This window comes from Spermophilus citellus, assembly GCF_964194105.1.
Source record: "Spermophilus citellus genome assembly, chromosome: 17".
Taxonomy (NCBI): Eukaryota; Metazoa; Chordata; class Mammalia; order Rodentia; family Sciuridae; genus Spermophilus; species Spermophilus citellus.
Genome location: NC_138199.1, coordinates 24,886,262 through 24,911,674, shown reverse-complemented (window position 1 = coordinate 24,911,674; position 25,413 = coordinate 24,886,262). Strand labels below are relative to the sequence as shown.

Sequence of the window (25,413 nt, the reverse complement as noted above, 5' to 3'; positions counted from 1 at the left end):
TAGAGAGCATGGCGGCACCTCTCACTGGTGGTGGGAAGTTGCCATCGAGTCTGAATGAGACAACACATTCCTCGTGGCCCTAGAGATGTCCCTTTTCCTCTCCAAACCTCCACTACCTTACCATGAAAAGGAGGCAGTAGACTTACTGACTTTCAAATCAGTAAATGTGTGGGTTTTTTTTTTAATGGTATTTTGTGGTATAATTGATGGTGTGTGGTGAGCTGGGCATGCGTTAGTTCAACTTCTCAGGAAAGCAAAATAGAAATACATATGCAGAGTCTTAAAACATATTTATATCCCATGAGCAGTTCTCTAAACTAAGGGGAAAACTGAATTGTGGACAAAGATTCATGTGTGAAGATGTTTATGTTAGTATCTTTTTTAGATTCTTAAAACCCTGAATTCATAACTGCCCAGCATCTGGGTAACAGTAAAGTGTGTCAGCTAAAGACTATTCAGTGGTCAGTAAAAGTGATTATGCAGAGTATTTTATTATGTCAAAAATGCTTATAATGTAAGGTAAAGAAAGCAGATGCAAAACTACATATGCCATGTGATCTCAGTGATAATAAAAATATAGATGAGCATAGAACAAAGCTGAGATGGAAATATAATAGCAGTTATCTTTAATGAGCTATTAAGGGGGTTGCTATTTTCTTTTTTTGTAGTTTTTTATATTTTCTAAATATCCAAGAAATGGGCTTATATTACTTAATAACGATTTTCTTTTAAAAAAGATGAATGTTAAAAGTTAAATGAGAATAGAACTTGATGTCTGAGTTCCCTCCTGACTTTCAACAATCTGATTCTAGTGCTCTGGGACCACCTGCAGGGCCTGAAGGGTGACAGCAGAGACCCCAAACTCTCACGACCCACCAGCCTCTCTGACCAGTAGCGGTAGAGCAGGTCCAGTGCTGGGAGTCAGCTTGCCCGCCATGGGGCTCACCTAGGGCATCTGCATAGACTTCCCTCAAGGTCAACCACATTCCTTAATCTTTCTGAAGTCTTCCCAATGCCACTGGAAGTGGGGCAGTATGAGAGTCCTGCTCTGCCCCAGCTGTTCCAAGGGTTGCTGGTGGTCCTCCACGTGAGCTTTCTGACACTTCAGGTAAGGAACTTGTTGGTGCAGCAGGCAGGCAGGCAGGTGAGCATAGTCATTGCCCCCTCTGCAAACCCCTTTGCATGGACATCTGGATTCCGGAGATCCCATTGATTCTTCAGAGCACATAGTCCCAACTGCCTAGGCATGCAGCTCCATATAGCAGCAAGTTGCATTGGTAGAGCACCTGGAACACTTTATTGGAGGGGGTCACAGAAGGACAGTCTTGTCACTCGCAGCTACTTCTTGAATCTAGAAACACTGGATCTGACCTAGCTGGTCAGCCTGGATGAAGCCATCCGGAGAGATGAAAGAGGACCTTGATGAGGCCTGGTAGAAGGAAGGGCACCATCTGAGTGCAGTGGTGTACCTTCCCCGGGAGGGAGGCCTCCGTGGTCAGAGCCTAGAGCCTCATGCCTAGAGCTGGGTGTCCAGAGCTTGGTGCCCAGGGTCTAGCTGGTGGCTTGTTAGGGCTTGGTTGGACCTCCAGGAACCAGCCACATGCCTGGCCAATTAGGAACCAGAGAAAGAGCTGGGTGGGAGACAGAGACAGGCAGGTTTGAGAGAGAGAGAGAGAGAGAGAGAGAGAGAGAGAGAGAGAGAGAGAGAATGAATATGACAAAAGGCAGCCAGAGGCTGACAAATGTAAAAAGACAGAGAAAACAGGCTGAGAAGTGGTGAGGACATGAACAAGGGCAGACTCACATCAGCACCTACAGACAGGCTCACCCTCGCTATAATCAGGGAAATGCAAATTAGAGGAACCCTGATGTGCCATTTTACACCTACTAAATTAGCAAACATTAGCAAAATTATAACATCTCATGCTGTTGAGACTGTGGTAAGACCAGCCTAAGCACCCTGCCAGTGTCAGTGTGAATTAACACAGCTTTTTAGGGAAGGAGTTGGGCAATGAGAGGCTCCAGAGCTATTAAAATGCTCAGACCTTTTTACATGGTAATTCCACTCCTGGGAATGTGTTGCAAGGAAGTAATTCAACACAACAATAAAGGATTTGTGCATAAAGATGTAAGTAAAGTGCCTTGTAAGGCATCCAATGTTCTGGAGTCGGCCTTTATGAATATTTTTTAAAAGAGGGAATACGAGGACCACATGATAACATTTCAGGATTTTTATGTGAAAGTAAGTGGAAAATAAAAGCATCTGTACATTAATAGTTACATAAGGCAGTTGATCCGGAGCTTGCGGGGCCCATCCTTGCTGGTGAACAGTGAGCCTCCTTGAGCCCTGGCTGGCTATCCAGACACTCCTGTCTACCTGCAGGGGTGTGGAGGGGAGGTCTGCCCTGCCGCTCCCTGTCTGGAGCTGCCCCTCCTTGAAGCCTAATCCTCAGAACTCAGGCTGATGGGGAGGGAGTCAGCCTCAGGGGAGCCTGCCCACCTGGCCAGCCCATATGGTGACCCCTTGGGATTTGGAGGGATGCTGACGTCACACCTTGAGAGGCCAAACCAGAAAAGGCATGGTGCCATAGGAAAGGAAAGGGATAAAGTGGTTTTGCAGGTTCTGAAGTGTCTTGCTATTTGCAAGCACAGCAATCTATTTAAGCTGGCTGACGGCTGCCTCCTGGGCTCCCTGCCCCCCTGCTGTTCCATCATGGGGTGAAGGCAGCTTAGTACAGATTGAAGTCAGAGGGAGGAAGAGACATCACCTTTCCCCACCTCCCCTGACCCAACAGTAGGCACTACTGACTCTGAACCTGAATCATCCGGATCTATCATAGGAGCTGGCAGTCAGTGGAATTCAGTAAATCGTGGGTGAATGAAAAGGCAAAGGGGATAAGACCGTGCAGTATGTGAATGAGCATGTGTCACCGGACAATTCCCTCTTTATTCAAAGCCTGTCCAGCTTTCCAAATGTGCCCCTAATCATGTTCTGGGGATGCTACACCCCTTGTGCCTGCCCTGCTTACTGCCAAGGGATGCCCTGGCCATACAGAGGTTGGGAACATTCGGTGACCATACCCGCATCCAGACAAGCCCAACCTTGTTCGTTCTTTCTACGGGAAATTGCTGAACACAAAGAGGCTTTATGACAACCCCTGCCCTTGATGTGCTTTCAATCTCATGGGAGAGACAGGAGTAAATGGCGAAGAATAATTGATGGAACAGTCACATGGGGGCTGTGAAAAGAGGTGGCAGCAGCAGGAATGTAGACACGGAGGGTGTGGGCTCAGGTGGGGCAGAGGGCTGGCTAGGCTTCTTAGGACAGGGCCTTGGGGACAAGCAGTTTACCAGACATGAGGAACTTGGGAGGTCCTGGGGCAAGGGTTAAGTGTACCTTGGCCTCCCCCAGCTTCTGGTCCTCGAACCCACCAATGACCTTGGCTCAGTGCCAGCCAGTTTGGCCCAGATTGAGGCAGAGAGTATGATGGTGGCCTCAGTCTGCATCTGGACTGCTAAGGGCCCTGCAACTCACCTGGGACATTTGTTCATTTGTTCATTCCTCAAAATTTACTGCACACCTGCTCTGTACAAGGTACCATTATAGGTTTGGGAATTTAGTGGTTAAAAGTCAAAGTCCTTGTCCTCTGTTGGGGAACATAAGACCATCAGCAATTATACAATTAGTAAATAATAGAAATGAACCCATTGTGATAAATGCTATGAAGAAAGAAAATAAGGGTTGGGAGATAAGATTGGTGAATGTGGGAGACCTAGAGGGAAACCTGGGTAGGGAAGCTATATTTCATGTGACACCTGATGTGATGAGACAAACCATTCAAAAATCTAGGAAAGAACATTTTTGGCAGCATACATGGCGAATGTAAAGGCCCCGAGGTAGGGATAAACTTGTCATGTTTAAGAATTCTATGAGCCAGACGCGGTGATGTGCTCCTGTAACCCCAACAGCTTGGGAGGCTGAGACAGGAGGATTGCGAATTCAAAGCCAGCCTCAGCAAAAAAACAAGGTGCTAAGCAACTCAGTGAGACCCTGTCTCTAAATAAAATACAAAAATAGGGCTGGGGATGTGGCTCAGTGGTTGAGTGTCCCTGAGTTCAATCCTTAATACCAAAGAAAGAAAGGAAGGAAAGAAGAAAGGAAGAATTCTATGAAGGTGAGCAAAGTGGATGTGTTAGCCTTCTGATATTGTAACAAATTTCTGAGATAATTAACTTATGAAGAAAAAAGGTTTATTTTAGCTCTTGGCTTTAGAGGTTCTAGTCTACAGAGGACCCATTGCTTTTAGGCCTCCGGAAGGAGTTTAAGATGGTAATGATGGAGGGGGCATGAGGGGACAAACTGCGTGCCTTGCGGCCAGGAAGCAAAATAGGAAGAGAAAGGGGCCAGAGTTCCATAATTCCATTCAACAGCATGCCTCCAATGACCTAAGGACCTCCTACTAGGCCCCCCTGCTGAAGGGTTCCACCACCTCTCAGCAGCACTACCAAGGAACAAGCCTTTAATACATGGGCCTTGAGGGTGGTGGTACTCAACATTTACACTCTAGCAGTGGGCAAGGGGGAAGGAGAGGAGGTGGCTGGTGATGAGAACAGAAGCAGTGGAAAGCCAGGCCAGGCCACGGGGCTGGTTCCTGGGCTCAAGAAAATCGCAGCACCTCCTGCATCACAGCCAGCTTCTGCCTTATGTTCAAGGTCTCGGGACTGGATCCGGGCTCTGTACACTGATGTGCTTGACTGGGTGCTGGTATGGGCTACGTCCTCATCCAGAAGTGCCTGCTGGGTCAGATAAGGACAATGGACAAGCCCAGCATGCTGCCTCCACAGGACCCTGTAGGTTTCTGTGGTTTCACCAACTCCCATGCCTGGGCTCTCCTCTTCCTGTTCCTGAAGCCAGATCACACTGAGTGTGCCCCTCAGAAGTGAGCATGGCAACATGTGGCTGGAGCATGGAGAGCAGAGAGGGACCCAGTAATAGGCGATGCCAGAGAACTGAAGAGCGGGCTAGGTACAGCGTGGGAGGCAGGAAAGCCTCAAAAGTGTCTAAGGAAGGGGGTGGAGGAAGGTGTGACATGTGTTTTAAAAACATGATTTTGGAAGCATTTTGGAGATGGCTTGGAAAGGAGGAAAGGAAACTAGGCAGAGAGAGGATGGAGCCCTGAGTTTGGACAATGAATGACTCTGGGGCTGGCTTCAAGAAACAGAGTGGACAGATCTATCGGGCTGACTCCCGTGGGTCATGAGGTGATTGAGAGAAGTCAAAGGTAACGGGATTCTACTAGCAATCTGTAGCTGACGACAGGTGGTTCTACTGAGGAAAGGCAGGCAGAGGAATGTAGAAATAGGGCCAAAGGTGGAGAGTTGGGGACAAGAAGCAGATGGGCATTTTGGACTCTTGGAATCTAGTTCATCCAGGATGAGACCTTGGGGCTGTGAAGGTCTGGGGCTCAAGAGAGGCATCTGGATGGGAGGGACATCAGCAATCAGGCAGCAGTTGACACTGTGAGGACTGAGGCAGTGTGTGCAAAATAAGAAAATAAGGCCAAGACAAGAATTCTGGGGCCATATGCAAGGTTTGGGGTGGGAGAAGAGAACATGGAAAGATGAGGGGTCAGACAGTTCAGGTTCATGGAAACAGTGGTGGATAAAATTTTGAGAAGGGAATTTCCCAAGTCTGAAGCTATAGGAAGTTCAGGGAGGATGGAGACTGAGGAGAGACCAGTGGATCTGACATTGAGACTAGTGGGAAGAGACATCAGGGAGGACAGATTTGGGGAGAGAGATAATCAGGATGGGACATATAAGCAATGAGTACAGACAGCTCTTTGAAGAATCTGGGAGACAATAACATAAAATGAACTGGGGTTAAGGAGTGGGGTGGGGCTAGCCGAGGTACAGAAAAGGGTCTCCAATTTGGGCAGAGCGGGTGATGAAACACTGTGTTGCCACTCGTGAGGAAGTAGGAGGATGGGGACAGGCCAAAGACTGGCCAGGGAGATGTGACCCAGGGCTTCCTTTTTCTCTCCCTCCTCCAGTTGCCGGGGATCTTCCAGGCATCCCAGGCAATGACAACATAAATTCCCTCTGTGCCTGTCTTCCTCAGTAAGTTATCCAGCCTTTTTCTGTTCTTGCTGAAGGGGATGGAGTGCGCTCACTGTTGTGTGTCAGGAAGCAGCCAAGCCCATCGCTAGAACAGCTCAACCCTTAGAGAAAATTTCCTTACGGATCTGACACCATGTGGCATAGGGTTGGGATTTCAAATGGAGCTGGCTGATGGGTATTACTTTCTAGGTCTGTCTGTAGATTTAGGATTTTATAATAAATATATTTTTAAAACACTTCCTTTTTTCTGAGCCCAAACGTGTCTCTTTGACTTTTTTACCTTTTGATCCTATCTTTTGAGCAGAGGCAGCCTTGAGAGCAAAGCTCTCTGATAAAGACAGCCCTTTCGATAGAGAACGAAGCAGTGTCTTTCTGTCTTTCTAGTCTTACTGTCTTGGGCTTGATCATCCCTGCTCTTCTGATGACCTCTGCCCAGGATTTCTCTTGAGAGCTCTGTACCCTGACTATCCTTAGAAATTGATACGTCACATTGAGGACAAGGCATTGACCCTTACACAACAGCAGCTGGTAGTTAAGAGTACCAGGCCTGGAGCCAGCTTGCCTGGGTTTGGATTCTGGCTCTGCTTCATTCTGGCCAGAACATGGGGCAAGGCACTTAACCTCTCCACCCCTAGTGTCCTGACCCTTTCACCCAAATGTGCAGAGGCATGAGTTAGAATACAGAGTGCTCTGAACAGTGCTGGGTGGGGGTGGTGGTGCTGGGGTGAGTGCTCAGCACAGGTTCACTGTTCTTAGGTGCCCAAGCACCTTTGGGAAGGGAATGTTGAAACATTCCTCCAGAACTGGGAGAGGACGTGAGTCCTTCCAAATCTAGGTGGGCATGTCCCACGAAGATGCTTTGATTTTCCAAGTGAACAATGATTATGGCCCAACCCTGAATCACAGGATCCAGTTTGAGAAAAACTGGACACCTGAAACATCCCCAGGAGGTTCAGAAAAGTCTTGAGACAAGAATCAAACCTGGGGCTGGGGATGTGGCTCAAGCGGTAGCGCGCTCGCCTGGCAAGCGTGCGGCCCGGGTTCGATCCTCAGCACCACATACCAACAAAGATGTTGTGTCTGCCGAGAACTAAAAAAAAATAAATGTTAAAAATTCTCTCTCTCTCTCTCTCTCTCTCTCTCTCTCTCTCTCTCTCTCTCTCCTCTCTCACTCTCTCTTTCAAAAAAAAAAAAAAAAAGAATCAAACCTGGGGGTGAAGACCCAAAAAGAGCTACAATGCTGGGGCAGGCCAGGGTACTTGTGCTGTCTCATTCAGAACTGTCACCCCTGGAGGCAGCAAGCTGGATTTCCTGTTGACAAACTCAGGCTTCTGTTCTACCAGGTAGATATCTATCCCTGCCCCACGGTTTCCAAGACTCCAGAATTCCGAGTTTTGTCAAAGTGCTGCCAATGCAGGTGGGGCTTGGCTGACCTCTGCTGTCCACTATCTGTTATTGCACAAAGTTAAAGATGGTCATGGATTCCTGGGAACACTTATAGGAAGGCACTTCAAAGATGCACTTTTCTCCAACTTTTTTTTGACAGTGACTCTTTTTTTTTTTTAAATTTTTTTTAAGCCGTAGATGGACACAATATCTTTATTTTATTCATTTATTTTTATGTGGTGCTGAGGATCAAACCCAATGCCTCACATGTACGAAGCAAGTGCTCTACTACTGATCTACAACCCCAGCCCCTGAGAGTGACTCTTAACAAGAAACACATTTTTACCCTGTGATGTTGTCTACAAAAATTTCATAGAACAAATTTCACCTTTACTGTGAGTGAGCACTCTGGTATTTTCTATACTTTTATATTTGATTTTATTAATAACAAAAAGGCTAGATGCAATCTACTATGTTGATTCACATTGCCAGGTTTTCTGGAACTTGAAAATACTGATTCAGTTACTAAATGAGTACAATAGTTTCCCAAACTTCAGGCAGTGTGCACTGTACCACTTTCAAACCTTTAGTCACATCCAAGTCCAATTGTTTATAGAATCAATTATCTTTTCTTTAAATCAATTCACTTAAACATTTTAAGTGCCTGTTATATAGCCTATGTAAAATATTGGCAAAACTACAGATTTGAAGGGCTAGTTATATTTTACCCCTCAGAGCATACTAAAATAAATATTTAGCTATCAAAATAAAAATGCTTGTTTTTATACCTCCTAAGAATCACCTTGCATACCATTCCTCACTTGGGGAATCATAGATCTAGGGATTTTTCCAAACACCTCAATTTAGTGGGGGAAGTGAGCCCCCTTGAGGTGAGATCATTTATCTGAGGCCACCCAGTAATCATAGTTGCCCAAATACCTCAATGAGAAGAAATGTGGCATCTTAGGCACCACTGGCCAAACTTGTGCTAAGTCTATCAGTCTTAGCAGTTTTGGAGAGAGGCTCACCTATTGAGACCCAGGTATCAGTGTGTAGATGCCTTGGCAGAGCCATTTGAAGACCTTCCTGAATTCTATACATTCTAATTTTTGGAGGTCTTGATCCCTATCATATGGTACATATTAGAATTTAATCACATTGGGAGTTTATTAATTTCAATTTTGTTTCCTGTTTGTATTTTGAAGCCAATGAAGTTTTAGACCTTGGCTATTTTTTGTAGGCCCTTGTAAACTTTACAGGACTTAGAAAACAGCTTCTAGAAACTAATAGATGAAGTGGCCTTGAATCCAGTAAAGGTGTCTCATCAATGAATTCATATTATGGAACAATTTACTTAAGCCCTCTCTCTCACTTTTTTTTAACCTTTATTTATTTTTTAATGTGGTGCTGAGGATCAAACTCAGTGCCTCACATGTGCTAGATAAGTGCTCTATCACTGAACCACAATCCCAGCCCCTCTTCCCAGTCTTTTTAAATGGGCCAGTGACACGAAATATATGAGTTTCCACCGGTAAAATCTTTGCTATTCTAGCATATGGGTGGGGGCACTGCCATCTCAGGAGGCCCAAGAACCATGTTTCCTTACAGTAAACAAAGGGATCAGAACAGGTTGATGGTTTTCAAATATTTTATTTTAGCATTGGGACCCTTTTACAAATGAAATGAAGCCTTTGAATCTACCAGGTACACAGATAAGTTTGTGAGGGTGTCCAGAGGAACCCCCAGATGCCTGGAAAGATGGAGTAGCTTCCCAAAAAACAGAAACTGGTACCCTTGGAATTTCTGAGGCTTTGAACAGATATCAGCTCTGAAGAACAGCATAGTGTTTTCAAACCACTTTAAACAGTCATGCACAGTAAAAGTAAAGTTTACTTCAAGACATGATACACATCTTCAGAAACAATGTTCATGAAACATGCCTTTACACTATAAAATGAAATTATCATTTCATTCCTTAGCTGGCTCAGGGATGTTTTGGGAATAGGAGCTACCAACTTCTTTTGAGGGATTATCTTTTTTTTTTCTTCTTGATATTGGGGATGGAACCCAGGAGGTACTTAACCAACAAACTACATCCCCAGACCTTTTTATATTTTTATTTTGAGAGAAGGTCTCACTTAACTTGCTTAGGGCTTCGCTAAATTGCTGAGGTTGGCCTCAAACTTGTGATCCTCCTGCCTTAGCCTCCCAAGTCACTAGGATTACAAGTTTGTACTATCATGCCCAGCCAAAGGGATCAATTATCTTTTGATAAAATACTTAAGCAATTTTCTGATGGATTTAATGGGATTAAGACCTCTTCTGAGAAACTAATTACTTATACACTTAGCTTATGTCAACCTTACGGGACATGAAAGTCTTTTAACAACTTTCAGTAAATCTACTAATCCTTAAATAGAACTATTTTCTTATATCCAGGCTAACAGTGATTGTCTTACTATTCTCTTCTTTTGCAAAATGTTCTTACCAATGGGTGCTTGATGGATTGACCCATTAGAAGCCTATTCCCTTTCTAGTAACACATTGAATCATAACTGAATTGTTCAAATCTCTCCTTCTTTCTCTTCTTCCTTTCTCTTCTCTATTTTAAACAGTGTGAAGCACTCTGATATATTTTCTTCTTTTTACTTTTTTAAAATGCTGGTTATGACCAGCCTTTAATAGTTTTGACTAGAAGCTTAAAAAACCCTGGGATAGCACTCCAGGGGATCAGTTTATTAAGACAGATACACATGGCTGCCATTATGAAAGGAAGCCAGTTAAGCTGGAGGCACATGGTGGAAAGTGAGGAACTGTCTTCTGAAACTTAAAAGAGGAAAGCAAGCCACAAACTTTGCTTACAATGCAAATAAATGAAAATCTGTATTCAGAATATTTAGGACTCAGAAAAATCAGTTTAAAAATTAGAAAGAAGAACATGAACAAAGGATATGAATAGGCAATCCACATGAAAAGGAAACCTGCCTGGATAATAAGCATATGGAAAAGATGCCCTGCCTGTTAGGAAGAACTGGACACAGGCAACACCATTTTGAAACATATCCTCCATCTTAGAACAACAGTTATCTCACATCCTGAATCACCCTGACCTAAACCCTAGGCAATACTCCATTATCATGCAAAGAAAGAAAATTGTTTTGAGAAACTGCAGTTCTGAAAAGCACGGGTTTGACATGTCACAGTGACCACCTAAAACAATGGAGGTGATGACTACAAGCAAGCTTCCCTGACAACCCCCTAGCAAAATCCCCTGCTGCCTCATGCCCCTATAACTACCCTAGGCTGTAAATGGAAGAAAGGACTCTCCACTGGGCCCTCTCTGCAGGTTTGTCTGAATAAACCTGTGTTACTGTGAGCCGCCTCTCCTCTCTCTTGATTTCCTTCATTCAGTTCTTTCCTTACATTACCTCCAGGGAAGAACTGAGATCAGAATTACTAAAACCTAGAAACTTGGAGGAATACTGGTGTTTTGAAGAGGGGCGCAGTAAAATGGGTTCTTCAAATAGAGAATTAAAAACAATATTCAACCACCACTAAGGGAAGACATTGCTGCTTCCTGGGTGAAGAGTTAGTTGCTGGTGTCAGTATGCTCACAGGAAGCACATGGGGGAAGAGGGAGGAAGAACATAGCAGTCAGGGAGAAGACTTGCTGTCCTCCTCCAGACTGAATGCTCCCTCTGGTGCCTCCCTGTCCCCTGAGCTTAACATGAAGGCATTTCAATAGAAATACCTTGAGACCTAGTCTTAGCCACAAAGCTGAGTACAGAAGGGGTGTTTGGAGTCAAGGGACAAAATTCTAACTGCTACAGTCAATTATATTGGCCAATCAGCATTTATATTTAAACTTCTATACTCCCCGATCTAATTAATCTAATAGTTACATTGTGTTAGAAACATAATGCAATGATTGTTCAGAGAAATAAAGATACTTTCTCCTCAAAAAAGAGAGACACAAAGTCTCAACAGTCATTGTATCCATCTCTGGAAGATAGTGATACCATCCATCTCTAGGCTACAATGATTACTCCATAAATTTAATCACAGTCTCATCTGAATATTCTGTTACGTGGGAACTAAATGGCAAAGTTCAACTCCAACAAAATTTATGTTAAATAATAAGGAGGAGAGGGCTTCCAACCAGAATGGAATAACAGGGACTGGATTTACCCTCTTACCTGGAATAGCTGAAGAAACAAAGGCAAGCCCTATGATTGCCCCAGCCTACTATTTGGAGAAAGCTTTCAGGCTGCAATGTAAGGAGGAACTTTGGCAGAGTACTTTCACTTCTCTGAGATAAGAGCTGGGAGTATGGGGAGGCCAACATAGCTAGAATTCACAGAACAGCATGCTGAAAATGGGAAAATTATGCAGAAAGAGAGAGATAAGCAGAGGTCCCCATCAAGTATCCAGCTGAGGGCTGATCCTTGCATGTGTATGAGAAAACTATTCAGGGGCAGGAAAAGTACCACCTGAAGGAGAGGACCACTCCAAAGCTCATATGCATTAAGTGCAGGGGTTATCAAGGGGAGACTTAGGAAGTTTTGCCTTAGTAGTAGGAAAACATTAGCCCTTCATTTAATACTACTCTGACCCAACGAACACCTTAAAATCAAGACTCAAAGATCAAATTATTTCCAAATAACTTAAAGTTAAAAGTTATTAGAACAAAGCTCAAGAATATTTGTAAGAATACAAAAGTATACAACATTCAGTGAGGTTAAAATTCACAGCGCTTGCCATTCAAACAAAAATAACCAGACATGAAAAGAAACAAACAAGATACAACTCTACTAAAGAGAAAAGTCAATGAATAGAAACTGTCCAGAGACAACAAAGGTGATAGAATTAGACAGGGTATTAAAGTGGTTATTAAAACTATATAGCATATGTTGAAGAAACTGGAGGAAAGGTTGAACATGCCAAATAGATATACACAGAATATATGAAATCATTTATATAAGGAAAATATTGCAAAGACCCAAATTCAACTATTTAAACCAATAATGAGTGAGATAAAAAGAAAACATGAGGCAATGTTTATGATAAATTGGACAATGCAAAAAAAGAGAAAAAAAAGATTAGTGAACTTGAAATAATAAAAACTATCTGGTGAAATACAGTTAAAAAAAATGAACAGAGCATCAGTGAGATGTGGGATAGCTTCAAAAAGCCTAATATGCCTGTAACTGACACCCGTGGGGGGGAGAAGGACAGAAAAACTGAAGAATTTCTGATTTTATTAAAACCAAAGATCCAAAAGGTACAATAAACTCACAAGAAACATTAAGAAAACTTCACTCTGACACTTCATAATCAAATTGCTTAAACCATTGATAAAGATAAAATTATAAGAAGTCATAGAGAAACATTGTACAGAAGAACAAAGATAGGAGAGAGCTAATTTTTTAGTTGGAAACAATGCAAGTAAGAAGATAGTGAAGCAACACTTTTAAAGTTCTGAAAGGAACTTTAAAGAGAGTAATTTATCCAGTAAAAATATATTTCAGATATTCAAATCCATAGCACCAATATGAGACAAAGGCCCTAAGGAAGGCCTTCTGACAGTCCTCAGGGACTTACTCTGGTCAATGATACACTAAAGATGAAAAGAGCAAGGTAACTGCTAAGACATTTGAGAGAACTACTAACAATCACCTGAAAGAAGTGCCATACTTGATTTCCTTACCTCCCTTGCAGCTAAGGGTAGCCATTATGATTCAGTTTTGGCCAATGAAATACAAACAGAAGTCCTTGGGAAAGGTTTGCCTTTCCAACTTATAAAGCAAAATCTTGGTAGGAAAAAACCACAACTCAATCCCTTCCCTTATCCCTTTTGTCTGATTGGATACAGGTGGGAGAGTTGGAGGTACAAAAGCACTTGTAACCACGAGGAAGCAGGCAGGAAAGCAAAGATAATGTACTAAAGATGGTATAGCAGAAAAACTGACGGGACCTCTGATGGCATTACTGGGATGAAATGCCATGGGACTTACTGTTGTGTGAGACAAATTCCTACTTGTTTCAGCCACTTTGGGTGGGTTTTTGTTATTGCAGCCATGCAATTCTAACCATACAGATAGCTCAGGGTGGTAGGTAGAATAGAAAGGGCTGAGGCTATTTGTAGGAGATACATAGTTAAAGGTTATTAAACCAAGAGGCTGGATCAAGTATCCAGGCTTGGATATTTGTATTGGCCATACTGGATGGGAGTAACAGAAGGATGGAGGAACAGAAATTCTGGGAAATATAGGTCAGGACTTGAACCAAAAACCTTGCTGGTTAGACTCATGGTTCTTCCCCATGGTTTGTGTAGTTTGGGGAAAGAGAATCCCATCAATATCATTTTTTTCATTTCAAGTATTTTCAATACAACAGATGTACCAATTTCGTAAGCTGCCCGTAGCTTATATATAAATGAGAGGATTTGGAGGAGAATAAGAAGTGCTAACTTCTTCCTTAGACGGACTTGTACTTAATTTTTCAAACCAACCTGGCTGGCTGTGACTGAAGGCAAGTCACAACTACTACAGACCACAATAAATCCAATGGATTATTAGATTGAGCCATTAAAGGCTTTCTTGGCTGGGAATGGATAGAATACTGCTCTTTACTCATTATTAAGTACACACATTGTGCTTAGCATTATATAGCATGTCATAGGTACAACAGCACCATGTTCCTTTGGAGCTTCCAAGAGACAACCATGTGAGGAGGATGACTCACAGTATGGCTAACACACATTTACAAAATGCAGTAAGTACATTAACAATTATGACAAACAGGTTTCTCCAACATACAGAATCATTTTAAAGCTGTGGAATCTGTAAAAGATATTTGTATGGCTGATGTCTTTTTCTTCAGGACTTTGTCCTCTTCAACACTTTCTTGCTCTGCATGTCTCTTTGGATTTAAGTTCTGAAACATGAATAAATAAAAATTGGAGGAAAAAACCTAGATAAAACCTAGATACAGGCAGTCAGTTACAGGCAGTGCATTGTGTGCACACCTCTAATCCCAGCAGCTTGGGAGGCTAAGACAGGAGGATCGCAAGTTCAAAGCCAGCCTCAGTGACCAAGAGGCAATAAGCAACTGGTGAGAACCTGTCTCTAAATAAAATACAAAATAGGGCTGGGGATGTGGCTCAGTGGTTGAGTGCCCCTGAGTTCATTCCCTGATACCAAAAAAAAAAAAAAAAAAAAAAAAAAGAAGAAGAAAAAAACAAAACAAAACAAAAAAAAAAAACAAAACAAAACCTCTTATGAAACAAAGATTGCAGGAAGAAACTACCAGGATCCTGTGTCCTTCCTGGAGAATCAATCATCCAGAAATCAGGTGTTTTGTCTTTTTCAGAGTCATGTTCAAACAAGTCTTCTAGGTAACTATTAAAAAGAAGATACAGGCAGTCAGTTAATGGAGAAAGACCTGGAAGGATATATACCAAGTTTCTGATATCAGTTATTTCCAGAAGACAGAAATGGAAAGATTATAAATTATTAAATTTTTCTTCACATATCTTAGAATTATTTCTTTTTTTAGAGAGAGAGAGAGAGAGAATTTTTAATATTTATTTTTTTAGTTCTCGGCGGACACAACATCTTTGTTTGTATGTGGTGCTGAGGATTGAACCCAGGCCGCGCACATGCCAGCGGAGCGTGCTACCGCTTGGTGCTACCGCTTGGTGCTACCGCTTGGTGCTACCGCTTGGTGCTACCGCTTGAGCCACATCCTCAGCCCAGAATTATTTCATTTGTTAAGCACATATCACTTTTGTAATAAAAACATTAATAGGGAACCCCACTACTATGTATAACTATACTGCACTAATAAAAATATGAAAAATTATCCCATGATGAAAAAATTTTAAAAACAAAAAAAATGAGGAATAGCATTAAACAGAAGCAACTACTTTGTTCATTTAAAGAACACTTATAGGGGCTGGGGTTGTGACTCAGAGGTAGAGTGCTTGTCTGGCATGTGTGAGGCACTGGGTTTGATTTTCAGCACCATGTAAAGCTTATTTTTTTACATATAGATGGACACAATGTCTTTATTTTAGACATTGTGTCCATCTATCTATATGTAAAAAAATAAGTATTCTAAAAAAAAAAGAACACTTATAAAGAGTGTTTTTATATAAGGTATACACTGTCTGTCATGTTAAAAATAATTAGTAAGCTCACCAAAGACTAAAATTCCAAAGGCTAATTATTCATTTATAGCAGAAGTTTTATGTGGCAGAGCAGTGGGGTAGCCTCTGGGGTTTTATAACATTTCTCTTGGCCTGAGTCACTATTCTAGGGAACAGCCCAGTGCACCCCCCCCCCCAAGTTAAATGAAGAAATGTGAGTGATGATCTAGCCCAGTGCCTGGAAATAGCAAGTGCTCTAATTCACAAGGTCCCACATGATCAGGTTCATTAGCAGACTTCTAGATGGTACCCTTTTGTCCTCCTGGGGTAAATATCACATAAATTATTGAAAGCAGGGATGGAGGGCTCCTCAAAAAGCAACATATACCTTTCCTCTGAGAGTTCCCACCCTGCTACTTACCAAAGGACACTACCTTTAACCCTTTTTCCTTAGTGTTTCTTAGTCCTCCCCACAATCCTGCTATGCAGAAGTGGGGTGCTTTCCCAGTTGATCATGCTCTAGCAATTTTCCAAATTGCCCGAATCTTCAGTATTTTTCAACATTGGCACTATTGACATTCTCTGGACCCAGTAATGGTTTGTTGGTGGAGGGATGGGGTGCTGACCTGTGCATTGCAGGATATTAGTGGCATCTCTGGCCTCTACCTACTAGATGCTGATAGTGCCTCCTATGACCCCCCTCCCAAGCAAGAAATATCTCCAGACATTGCCAAGTATGCTTGGGAGACAAAATCGGCCCCAGTGGAACCACTGTCCTACAGCCTACGTACAGAAAACAGGTATTTTTTTCTTTTAATGTAAATTGAATCCTGTCACTTGCCTGCTAAAATCCTCCAATGCTTTCGTACTGACATTAGAATAAAAGTTGTGACTTACAAGACCCTCTATAAACTGGCCCCTGCCTTTTTTTTTCCTTGTAGTAACTGGGGATTGAATTCAGGGGTACTGTACTACTGAGCTACATTCCCAACTCTCTTTGCTTTTTTACATTTTGAGTCAGTGGCTTGCTAAATTGCTGAGGCTGGCTTAGAACTAGCAATCCTTCTGCCTCAGCCTATAGAGCTGCCAGGATTACAGGTATGGACCACTGTGTCTGGCTCCCTGCTTACTTTCAATCTCTTTTATTCCAAACCACATTTTTTTTCCTCTCTAAACTGAAGCTGTACTAAGTGTTTCTGTTCCCTAAATATCACAAGCTTGTTCCCATCCCCCTTTGAACTTGCTGTTCCTTCTGCCTAGAATGCATTCCCCCTAGATCTGTATATGGCTCACTGTTTACTCACAAATATCTCAGGTCAAATGTTATCTAATTGGCAAGGCCTTCCCTGACTACCCTATCTAAAGAACTGCCTTATGTCCATTATCTATCACATTGTACCTTCACAGTGCTAATCACAATAGAAAATTGTCTTATTTTCTTATTTATTGTCTGCCTCTTCACCAGAGTGTAAGCTCCATCAGAGCAAGAACTTTGGAGGGACATTTCACTGGTATAGTTTGTGCTGAGAACAGTGTCTGTAACAGAGTAGGTACTCTTCTCTACCTTCCTCAGACCTCAGGTCAGGATTGAATGACCTCCTCTCGCTTTCTCTTCTAAGATTTTTTTTAAATTATTTTTTTCTTTTTAAGATTATTTTTGATTGTCGATGGATTTATTAGTTTTTAACATCTGACCTGTTAGAAAGTTGTGTGGGTTGGGGGTACCACGTACAAAGATTTAGCACATTATTTTGAAACATAAAAGCCAATGAATAATATATGAGAAATTGTTCCTTGCCCCCCAGGTTTTCAACATGCATATAAAACACTTGCAGGCACATGATCAATACATGGGTCATGGCTTCAGTTTGGTCCTTCTTCCCATTTCAAATGGTGATGGCCCATTTGAGCGCTAAAGAATCCCAAACTCACCTGGCTCAGAGTTTCAAACAGCCTCTCTGTCCATCAACTCACTTTACACAGTATCACAGGCCTGAAAACCTTTTATGCCGGCTTCAAGTTAAATAGTTCACTGTGTCAAAAGCGGAATGATCCAAGGTGCACCATGGTCAATAAATGTTGGCTGAATCCAGAAACCGCAGCTTGGCTATTTCTTACATTGATTTATGGGCTGTTTCCATGAAACAAAATATGATTGGTCCTCCTGACAGCTGGCTAGCTGGAAAATGGAAACAATTCTGACCTGGCTAAGGGCCACGACCCTTGGGAAGCATTTCATCAGGCCAGTTTTACGTTCTGGCACGAGGCCTTCTTGTCCGGCCTGGCGGGCTCTCTGCACGTTGCAGAGATGTCTCCACTTGCAGAGACGAGATCCTGACGTGGCGGGACGACGTTTCCTTGCGCTGTGAGGAGCTTTCCACGTGTTGGGAGGAAACATCAAGGACACGAGGAAATTGCTTTCCAGAGGGGGAGTGGGAGGTCTCCACCTGCCGGGAAGACGTTCGCACCTCTAGAGAGGATGTCTCCACGCGATGGGACGATGTCTCCACGCGGATTGTCGACGTCTCCTTGTAGTGGGCAGTCTCCACCCGTGGAGTAGACGGCTTGCCCCCGAGGGGCGAGGCCATTCTGCGGGTGTAAGAGGACCAAGAGAGTCAATGAGGCTTCCGGAGGCCCACAGCCTCCATGATACATCATAGGATAAGAAATGACGTCAGAATGGCATGTTACATCACTCTAGGCGCAAAACCCGAAAACTACGATGCTGTCACAGGTAAGAGTGCTACGACAAGATGACGGAGAAGCACCACGGTCCTCTGAGGGCTGAAATGTCCCTCCAAACACTGGACCCTGGTCCTCAGACACCACGCGGCTCGGGCACCGCCCCCTTGCCAGTAGTGAGCCTCAACTGACCAAGAGGGGCAGGCCCGGCGAGCCAGGGATGGGCGGAGCCGCCTGCCTCCTAGAGAGGCTGGGCCCGCCCCCGCATCCCATACTGCCCCGCGACCGGAAGGAGGAGCCATGGCTTCCGGAGCCTCCCCCGCCACTCGGGGCTGTTCCTCTGTCAGACTGCTGGCGATTTAGTGTCTCTGCTTGTTATGGCCGCTGCCGTCGCTATGGAGACAGGTGAGTACTGCTCCGAGCCTCAAATCTTCGCGGATCGAACCATTCTCCAACCAGACCCCTTCTCCCGTTTCCCCGGGAGCTCCTTTCAGGCCTGATTCTCGGCAGGGTTAAGAGTTGGGACCGAGAGGCGAGCAGCGTTGGAAGGGCGAAGGCAGATTTGCCTTTTTCAGAATTTGATTTGTTTAAACATCTTTTCTCCATAACATGCTTTGTAGACACCATCTCCCCGGTATGGGCGAGTCTGAGAAGACTTAGATCTTAAACCGTCTCTTTCACTGATTTTCTGCTTCTCACATGAGCTTACATAAGTTTGAAATATCGTCGATAAACTTGTGTATCATTCTATCTCTGAAACTTCTCACGATTTTTCACTCTCTGTAGTTTTTCTTTTCAGCTTGAATTCTGAACTTTTTTAAAAATTTACTTAGCACTTGGCTTTTGCTGAACTTAATCACTGTTAGCAATTGTGGTTATTGCCTATTATTAAAATAGGGAAAGACACAGTTATAATCTACCCCAGTGATTGCTGTTCACATGCCTTCCTAGTGGCCCTAAAGGTTGTAATTTTAGGCATTCTGGCCGCCATTTGTTTTCCTTTTTTTTTTTTTTAAATGACTTCTCTTTGGGGCTGGGATTGTGGCTCAGCAGCAGCGCACTTGTGCGCCTGGCATGTGTGAGGCACTGGGTTCGATTCTTAGCACCACATATAAATGAATAAATAAAGGTCTATCAACAACTAAAAAAAAAAAAGTAAAAAAAAAATAAATGGCTTCTCTTTAATTTTACAGAAACTCCTAATTTATTCCTTTTAACCAGCGCTCCACTTTTCATAGATTTCTAAGAAAGCTTTTCTTCTCTTACACCCAGTTAAGGAAGATCACCATATGCTTTTCTTTATACAAAGATCTCCTAGGTTTCCCCATTGCTGTTTCTTGTCTACAAATCAATATTACATACAGTAACATTTATTTTGGTTGATTTTTGCTGTCTTTTCTCCTAGATGATGCTGGAAATCGACTTCGGTTTCAGTTGGAGTTGGAATTTGTACAGTGTTTAGCCAACCCAAATTACCTTAATTGTAAGTCATTTGATTATTAAGGAGCTAGCTGTACATGGTTTCTAACAGAAGAGATGCAATTCATAGTAGTATTTGCTTTTTATACATTCTCAATTGAATGGAATTTTACTTATGCTGGCTTATATATATAAATGAGCAAATTAGGACTCGTGAATTGAATTCATTTGTGGGAAAGTTAAATAAGTAGATTCTTTATATCAGGGGGTCACAAGTCTGTAGTCCAAGGATTGGTTTGACCTACAGATTTTTTTTTTTTTTTCATGCTTTTCAGTTCTTGCCCAAAGAGGTTACTTCAAAGACAAAGCTTTTGTTAATTATCTTAAGTACTTGCTTTACTGGAAAGAACCAGAATATGCCAAGTATCTAAAGTAAGTTTAATTTTTATAATTCTAAATATGTATGTACTTTATTTAAATCTGAAGCACTGGTATTTAGCAGACTTCTTAATTTCACACTGGAAAAAATATGAATCTCCATTTTTAGTTATCACCACCTTAATATAAAATATCCTTATTTCTAACTTGGAATATCTACTTGCTGGTTATTTCTGCTTCCATTCTTACCTCAGTCCTCTCAAACTAAATGAAGAAAAATAATTTTCTGCACAGAAGCCAGTTTGATCTCTTAAAAATGAAAATCAGAACATGTCACTTTCTTACTTAGAAACCTTCAGTGGCCTTCCATTCCATGCAGGAAAAGTCCAGTCTCCTTGAGCTAAAGCCATATTATGTTCTGTTCTGTTTGACCTTTTTACCACTGTCCTCATCTCATTGAGTTTCTGATCCCAAGGAACCTAATGAAGTGACATACCCATAGACTGAAAATTAAAGATCACCCAAGAAGTGATACTTGAATAGACGGTGTTTGCTAGAGGAAGTAAACCTGAGTTTTAGAACTGCTGTCTTTTCTTCATGGCCTCATGCACTGTGTAAAATACTTCACATCCATTAATTCACTTAAGAAAATACACCATTCAGATTCAACAGATACTTTCATTTTAAGACTTTAGACTAGATTTCAAGAAGCATATTGTAACCACAGACCTAAGTCCTTGTAATGGTACAAATAAACCTTGAATTCACACTTGTGATTTGTTTTAACCAGATAGTCAAAAAGCAAACATGAAATCTTTTTAAAAAACAAAAGTTTGAGAAGAAAATTTTCAAACTTATTCTTTGTCCAAATCACTTTCCTGACCTGATTCATAAAGCAGACATCCCATGTGCTTGCTGTAAGACTCTGCACCCTGACTGGTTCTTTATGAAACTATTGATTCATTTAATAAGCCAAAAGAAAAAAAAAAGACTTTACTATATGTTTGTATGTAGGCAGATTTACATACTTAGTGTTGGAAGCCTTAGGCACCATCCAATTCAATCTCACATTGTTGCTGAGAGTTGGTTGTTTACACTCTGCCTAGAAATTTCCAGTGACTGTGTTACTCTATCAGGGAGAGCTGACTCCAGATATTAACAAAGTTCTTTCTTATATTGTGATAAAATAAACCTCCTTGCAGCTTTAACCTCTTCCAAGTTTTGTTTTTGGGTTAGTCCAGAATCACTTTATCACCTCTTGGAGACTATAGCCGTATAGATATTTGAATTCAGAAACCTTTGCAAATTAATCCATTGGGCATTTCATTCCATCTGCACAGGTTTTTAGATTTTTAAAATAGTAGCCACCAATTTGAAGATGGGAAGGTTTTTTTTTTCCTTTTGGTGGAACTCTAGGGATTAAATTCAAGGGCCTTTTACCACTGAGCTGTATCCCTAGCTTTTTTTTTATTTTTTATTTTGAGACAGTGTCTAAGTTGTCCAAGCTAGCCTTGAACTTGAGATCGTCCTGCCTCAGCATCTCACGCACCTGGGTTGACAAGCATGAACATGCTGGGTTAAAAATGGGAAGGTTTTATATAATAATCCAAATTTCTAGCTACTCTAAAATCAGGAAGAATACCAGGTTATGGTGCACACCTGTAATCCCAACAACTTGGGAGGCTGAGGCAGGAGGATTGCAATTCAAAGCCAGCCTCAGCAACTTAGCGAGTCCCTAAGCTACTCAGCAAGACCCTGTCTCCAAATAAAAAAAATAAAAAGGGCTGAATATGTAGCTCAGTGCCCTGGGTTCAATCCTTATCTTATTTTTGAAAAAGTCTAATTGTAAGACTCCCCTTTTGTGCCTCTTCTATTTCATCTTGTGGATTTATAACCTATCAGAGAATATTAATATCCTCTCAAATTATTTATAATTCTTTACTTGGTCTGTTTGACCTTTTTACCACTGTCCTCATCTCACTGAGTTTCTGATCTCAAGGAACCTAATGAAGTGACATACCCATAGACTGAAAATTAAAGATTACACAGGAATCGGTACTTGAATAGAGGGTGTTTGCTAGAGGAAGTAAATCTGAGTCTTAGAACTGCTGTCTTTTCTGAGCATTGTTTTCTACAAGTTTGATATGATAAACGATAACTGTGTCTCAATTCCAATTATTGACTAAATGCTTCTTGAGACCATTTTCTTGGTTGTCTGTCACATTTATTTTTCAGATGAAGAAATGGTAGAGTGTTAAATACCTTATTCAAGGTCACTCAGCTGGTACTGTGGGCCAGATCTTTTAACTACTGATGTTGTCTTGGAAAGGAATTAGCCAGGGCAGTGTGAATAAAGCATTCTAGGCTTCTTCCAATAATTTTAGGCAACTATTTACTTTTGGAGTATAAATAGAAATCTTTAACATCTTGGAAGGATCTGTAGTGTTAGCCCTTCTATTCAGTATCCTTTCCAGACCTTTGCAGTATTGATTTCATTTGAAAGCTTGTTAGAAACGCAGAAGTCAGGCTTCAAAAACCTACTGAATCAGAATCTATTAATTCTTTTTTTAGATTGTAGTACAGGGGACTGAACTCAGGGCCTCATGCATGCTAGGTAAGAGTAATACCACTGAGCTGTACCCTTAGCTCCCAAATCAGCATTTTGAGAAGTGATTTTTATGCACATTAAAGAAGCAATGCCCTGGTCTATAAATGATTAACAAACTTTAGTCAGTTTGCATATCACTTGCAGTTTGGGTTTGTGTACTCCCTATATGATTTAATGTATTTTAATAGTCTTAAACTTTACTTCTTTTTAATTTGAAATAATTTCACTTACAAAATAACTAAGAATAGAAAAGAGAATTCCTATGTATTTTACATTCCTATTTACATCACTACGGACTTGGGTTTTTTTGTACCCTGTAGATTACAATTACGTCTATTCTAGCTAATTATTCCAAACTTGGCCACTGAGAGCATCTTCAGATGGGCTTCCAAGTGCTTTTTCAAGTTTCCCATCAATGCTTAGCACTTCTTTTTGGCACAGCATACCAAGCTTATCTTTATTTTTCCGTCCTAGACCTGGAATTACTCATTTCTCTAAAGAACTCTGGAAAATGCTGTTTGAAAACCATAGTCTGGGCACTAAGCATGCTCATTCGTCTTTGCTTCTAAGCCCTTTTAGAACGAACACAAAGCTAGAAACTGTACATGCACACACATACACATCTGTTTTCTATGTCTGTATATACATTTAAAGCCATGAGTACATACTAGTGTTTTCAATTCTAGCTCAATAACTTAGGGTTCATTGGAGCCTCCCTGCTTTTCTTATCTATAACTTCTTTTCTGACTGCCAAAAAGTTGGCTGTTTATCCACAATATACTTGTTAACTCAATTGAGAGTATAATAATTTTAGAATTGCTCTAATACCTATGAAAATCTGTAGAACAGTGTTTGTACATAGTTCTTTTTGAAGCTGACTCACAATAAAAATTGTCTTTTTTCATATTGGTGGAAAACCAATAGTTATAAATTAAATACATAATTGCTAAAATTAAAAGTGTTCATTTTACTTACCCTGGAAACCTCTGTACTAGAATAGAATGATTTATCTCCAGAATTTGACTCCGTGTATCACTGTGTTGTGTGATCTTGGGCAAGTTATTTAACTACTCTGAACTTAAATTTTCTTACTTTTGAAAATTTTTTTCAATAATGACTTTTGATGACTAGCTTCTCTACATAAGGGGTTTGGGGTGGACAATGGATCTATACTATACTACCAAGGTGCACTAAGTTAATGTTAATAGAAATGGTAGGCTGTACAATTAGATGTATTAGAACTGGCATTATTGACTCAAATTATGTTGGTCATTAACTTATAAACTTAAACCCAGGTACCCTCAGTGTTTACACATGTTAGAACTGCTCCAATATGAACACTTTCGAAAGGAGCTGGTGAATGCTCAGTGTGCGAAATTCATTGACGAACAGCAGATTCTACACTGGCAACACTATTCTCGGAAGCGGATGCGCCTTCAACAAGCCCTGGCAGAACAGCAACAGCAAAATAACACGTCAGGAAAATGAAAAGCTGGAAACAGACCAGGCTCTTAAAACTATATATTATGTATTTCCATTATACAGTGAAGACAAAACAAGAGACTTCCTGCCTACCTTTATCGTGCTAGCACCTGGATACTTTAGTGTGCTTTTAAATCCAGCTAATTTTTTATTGTTAATACATTATTTCTGTTAAGCCAACTTGTTCTACTTTGATTTCTGGATGGATTTGTACATTTTTATTAACATTTAACAGAATCAAGAAAGAATGGAAATGTTAGGTGCAGGGGATTGGGCTATCAAATTTAATTAAATCTAAGCCTATTTCATGACAAATAGTCCCTGGGGCAAGTCCTCTCTTGAATCTTTTTCTCTCTTGGATCACTTTTTCCACCCCTCTTATCTACTAAAAGAAAAGACTAGAGTGGAGGACTTCTTGTTAAATCACAAAGCAAAAATCCCATAAAGGTTTTTACATTCTATAGGAAAGGAAATACTTTGCCAGATTTTTTTAGTTGTAGTTGCACACAATACCTTTATTTCATTCATTTACTTTTATGTGGTGCTGAGGATCAAACCCAGGGCCCCATGCGCCCCATGCCCCACAAATGCTAGGTGAGTGCTCTACCGCTGAGCCACAATCCCAGCAGCCAGATAGCATCTTTAAGAAAGAATTGTTAGTATGTCACTGACCTAGTGAAAGGTATGGAGAAGATTGGTGTTTGGACTCTTGACCTCAAGTTTGAACAAAGATGAGCCTCAAATGCTTGTGTTCATTTGGGAAAGTTAATATTTGGCCAGTACTACAAACCACATGCACCTTAAATACTGCCTTGCATTCTCATTGATCCTTATTTGTAAAGGAGGAAAAAAGCTATTAAGCACTAAAATCAGTGTGTCTGACTCACATTCTAGAGTTCTTATAACTATGTTATCTGGTATCCAGGCTTCCTCAAGTGAAGCACATTCACACAGCTATAAAACAGAACTGCCTGAATTAAGCAGCTGGATTAGATTCATGCTGTACTTTCTCTAAGTGGTTAAATTCTACATTCCAAAAGCAAAGAAGTGGTTTTAAAAATATCTGTTGTTCTGCAAATTCCTGGAATTTAAGATCCTAATCCCTTCAGAGATTTGGAAGTTGTCTATTTTTTTAACCTCCAAAAATATATTCCTTTGAACTATGACTGCCACTGCTGAACTTATTTTA

General features: G+C 41.4%; 2 protein-coding genes across 2 annotated transcripts; one reads left to right on the top strand and one right to left on the bottom strand.

Moving 5' to 3' along the window:
- Window positions 1-10,827: 10,827 nt before the first annotated feature.
- Window positions 10,828-18,584, bottom strand: LOC308636531 (uncharacterized protein C17orf100). Its single transcript, XM_081272067.1, is given in 3 exon segments — window positions 10,828-14,906; window positions 17,588-17,937; window positions 17,940-18,584. Coding segments are annotated over 2 exon segments (348 nt in total). The 5' UTR covers window positions 18,244-18,584; the 3' UTR covers window positions 10,828-14,906; window positions 17,588-17,893.
- Window positions 18,585-18,613: 29 nt separating this feature from the next.
- Window positions 18,614-25,326, top strand: MED31 (mediator complex subunit 31). Its single transcript, XM_081272065.1, has 4 exons — window positions 18,614-18,742; window positions 19,743-19,820; window positions 20,092-20,188; window positions 24,038-25,326. The coding sequence occupies exons 1-4, from the start codon at window positions 18,715-18,717 to the stop codon at window positions 24,228-24,230; spliced, it is 396 nt and encodes a 131-aa protein (XP_081128191.1). The 5' UTR covers window positions 18,614-18,714; the 3' UTR covers window positions 24,231-25,326.
- The last annotated feature ends 87 nt before the right edge of the window (window positions 25,327-25,413 follow it).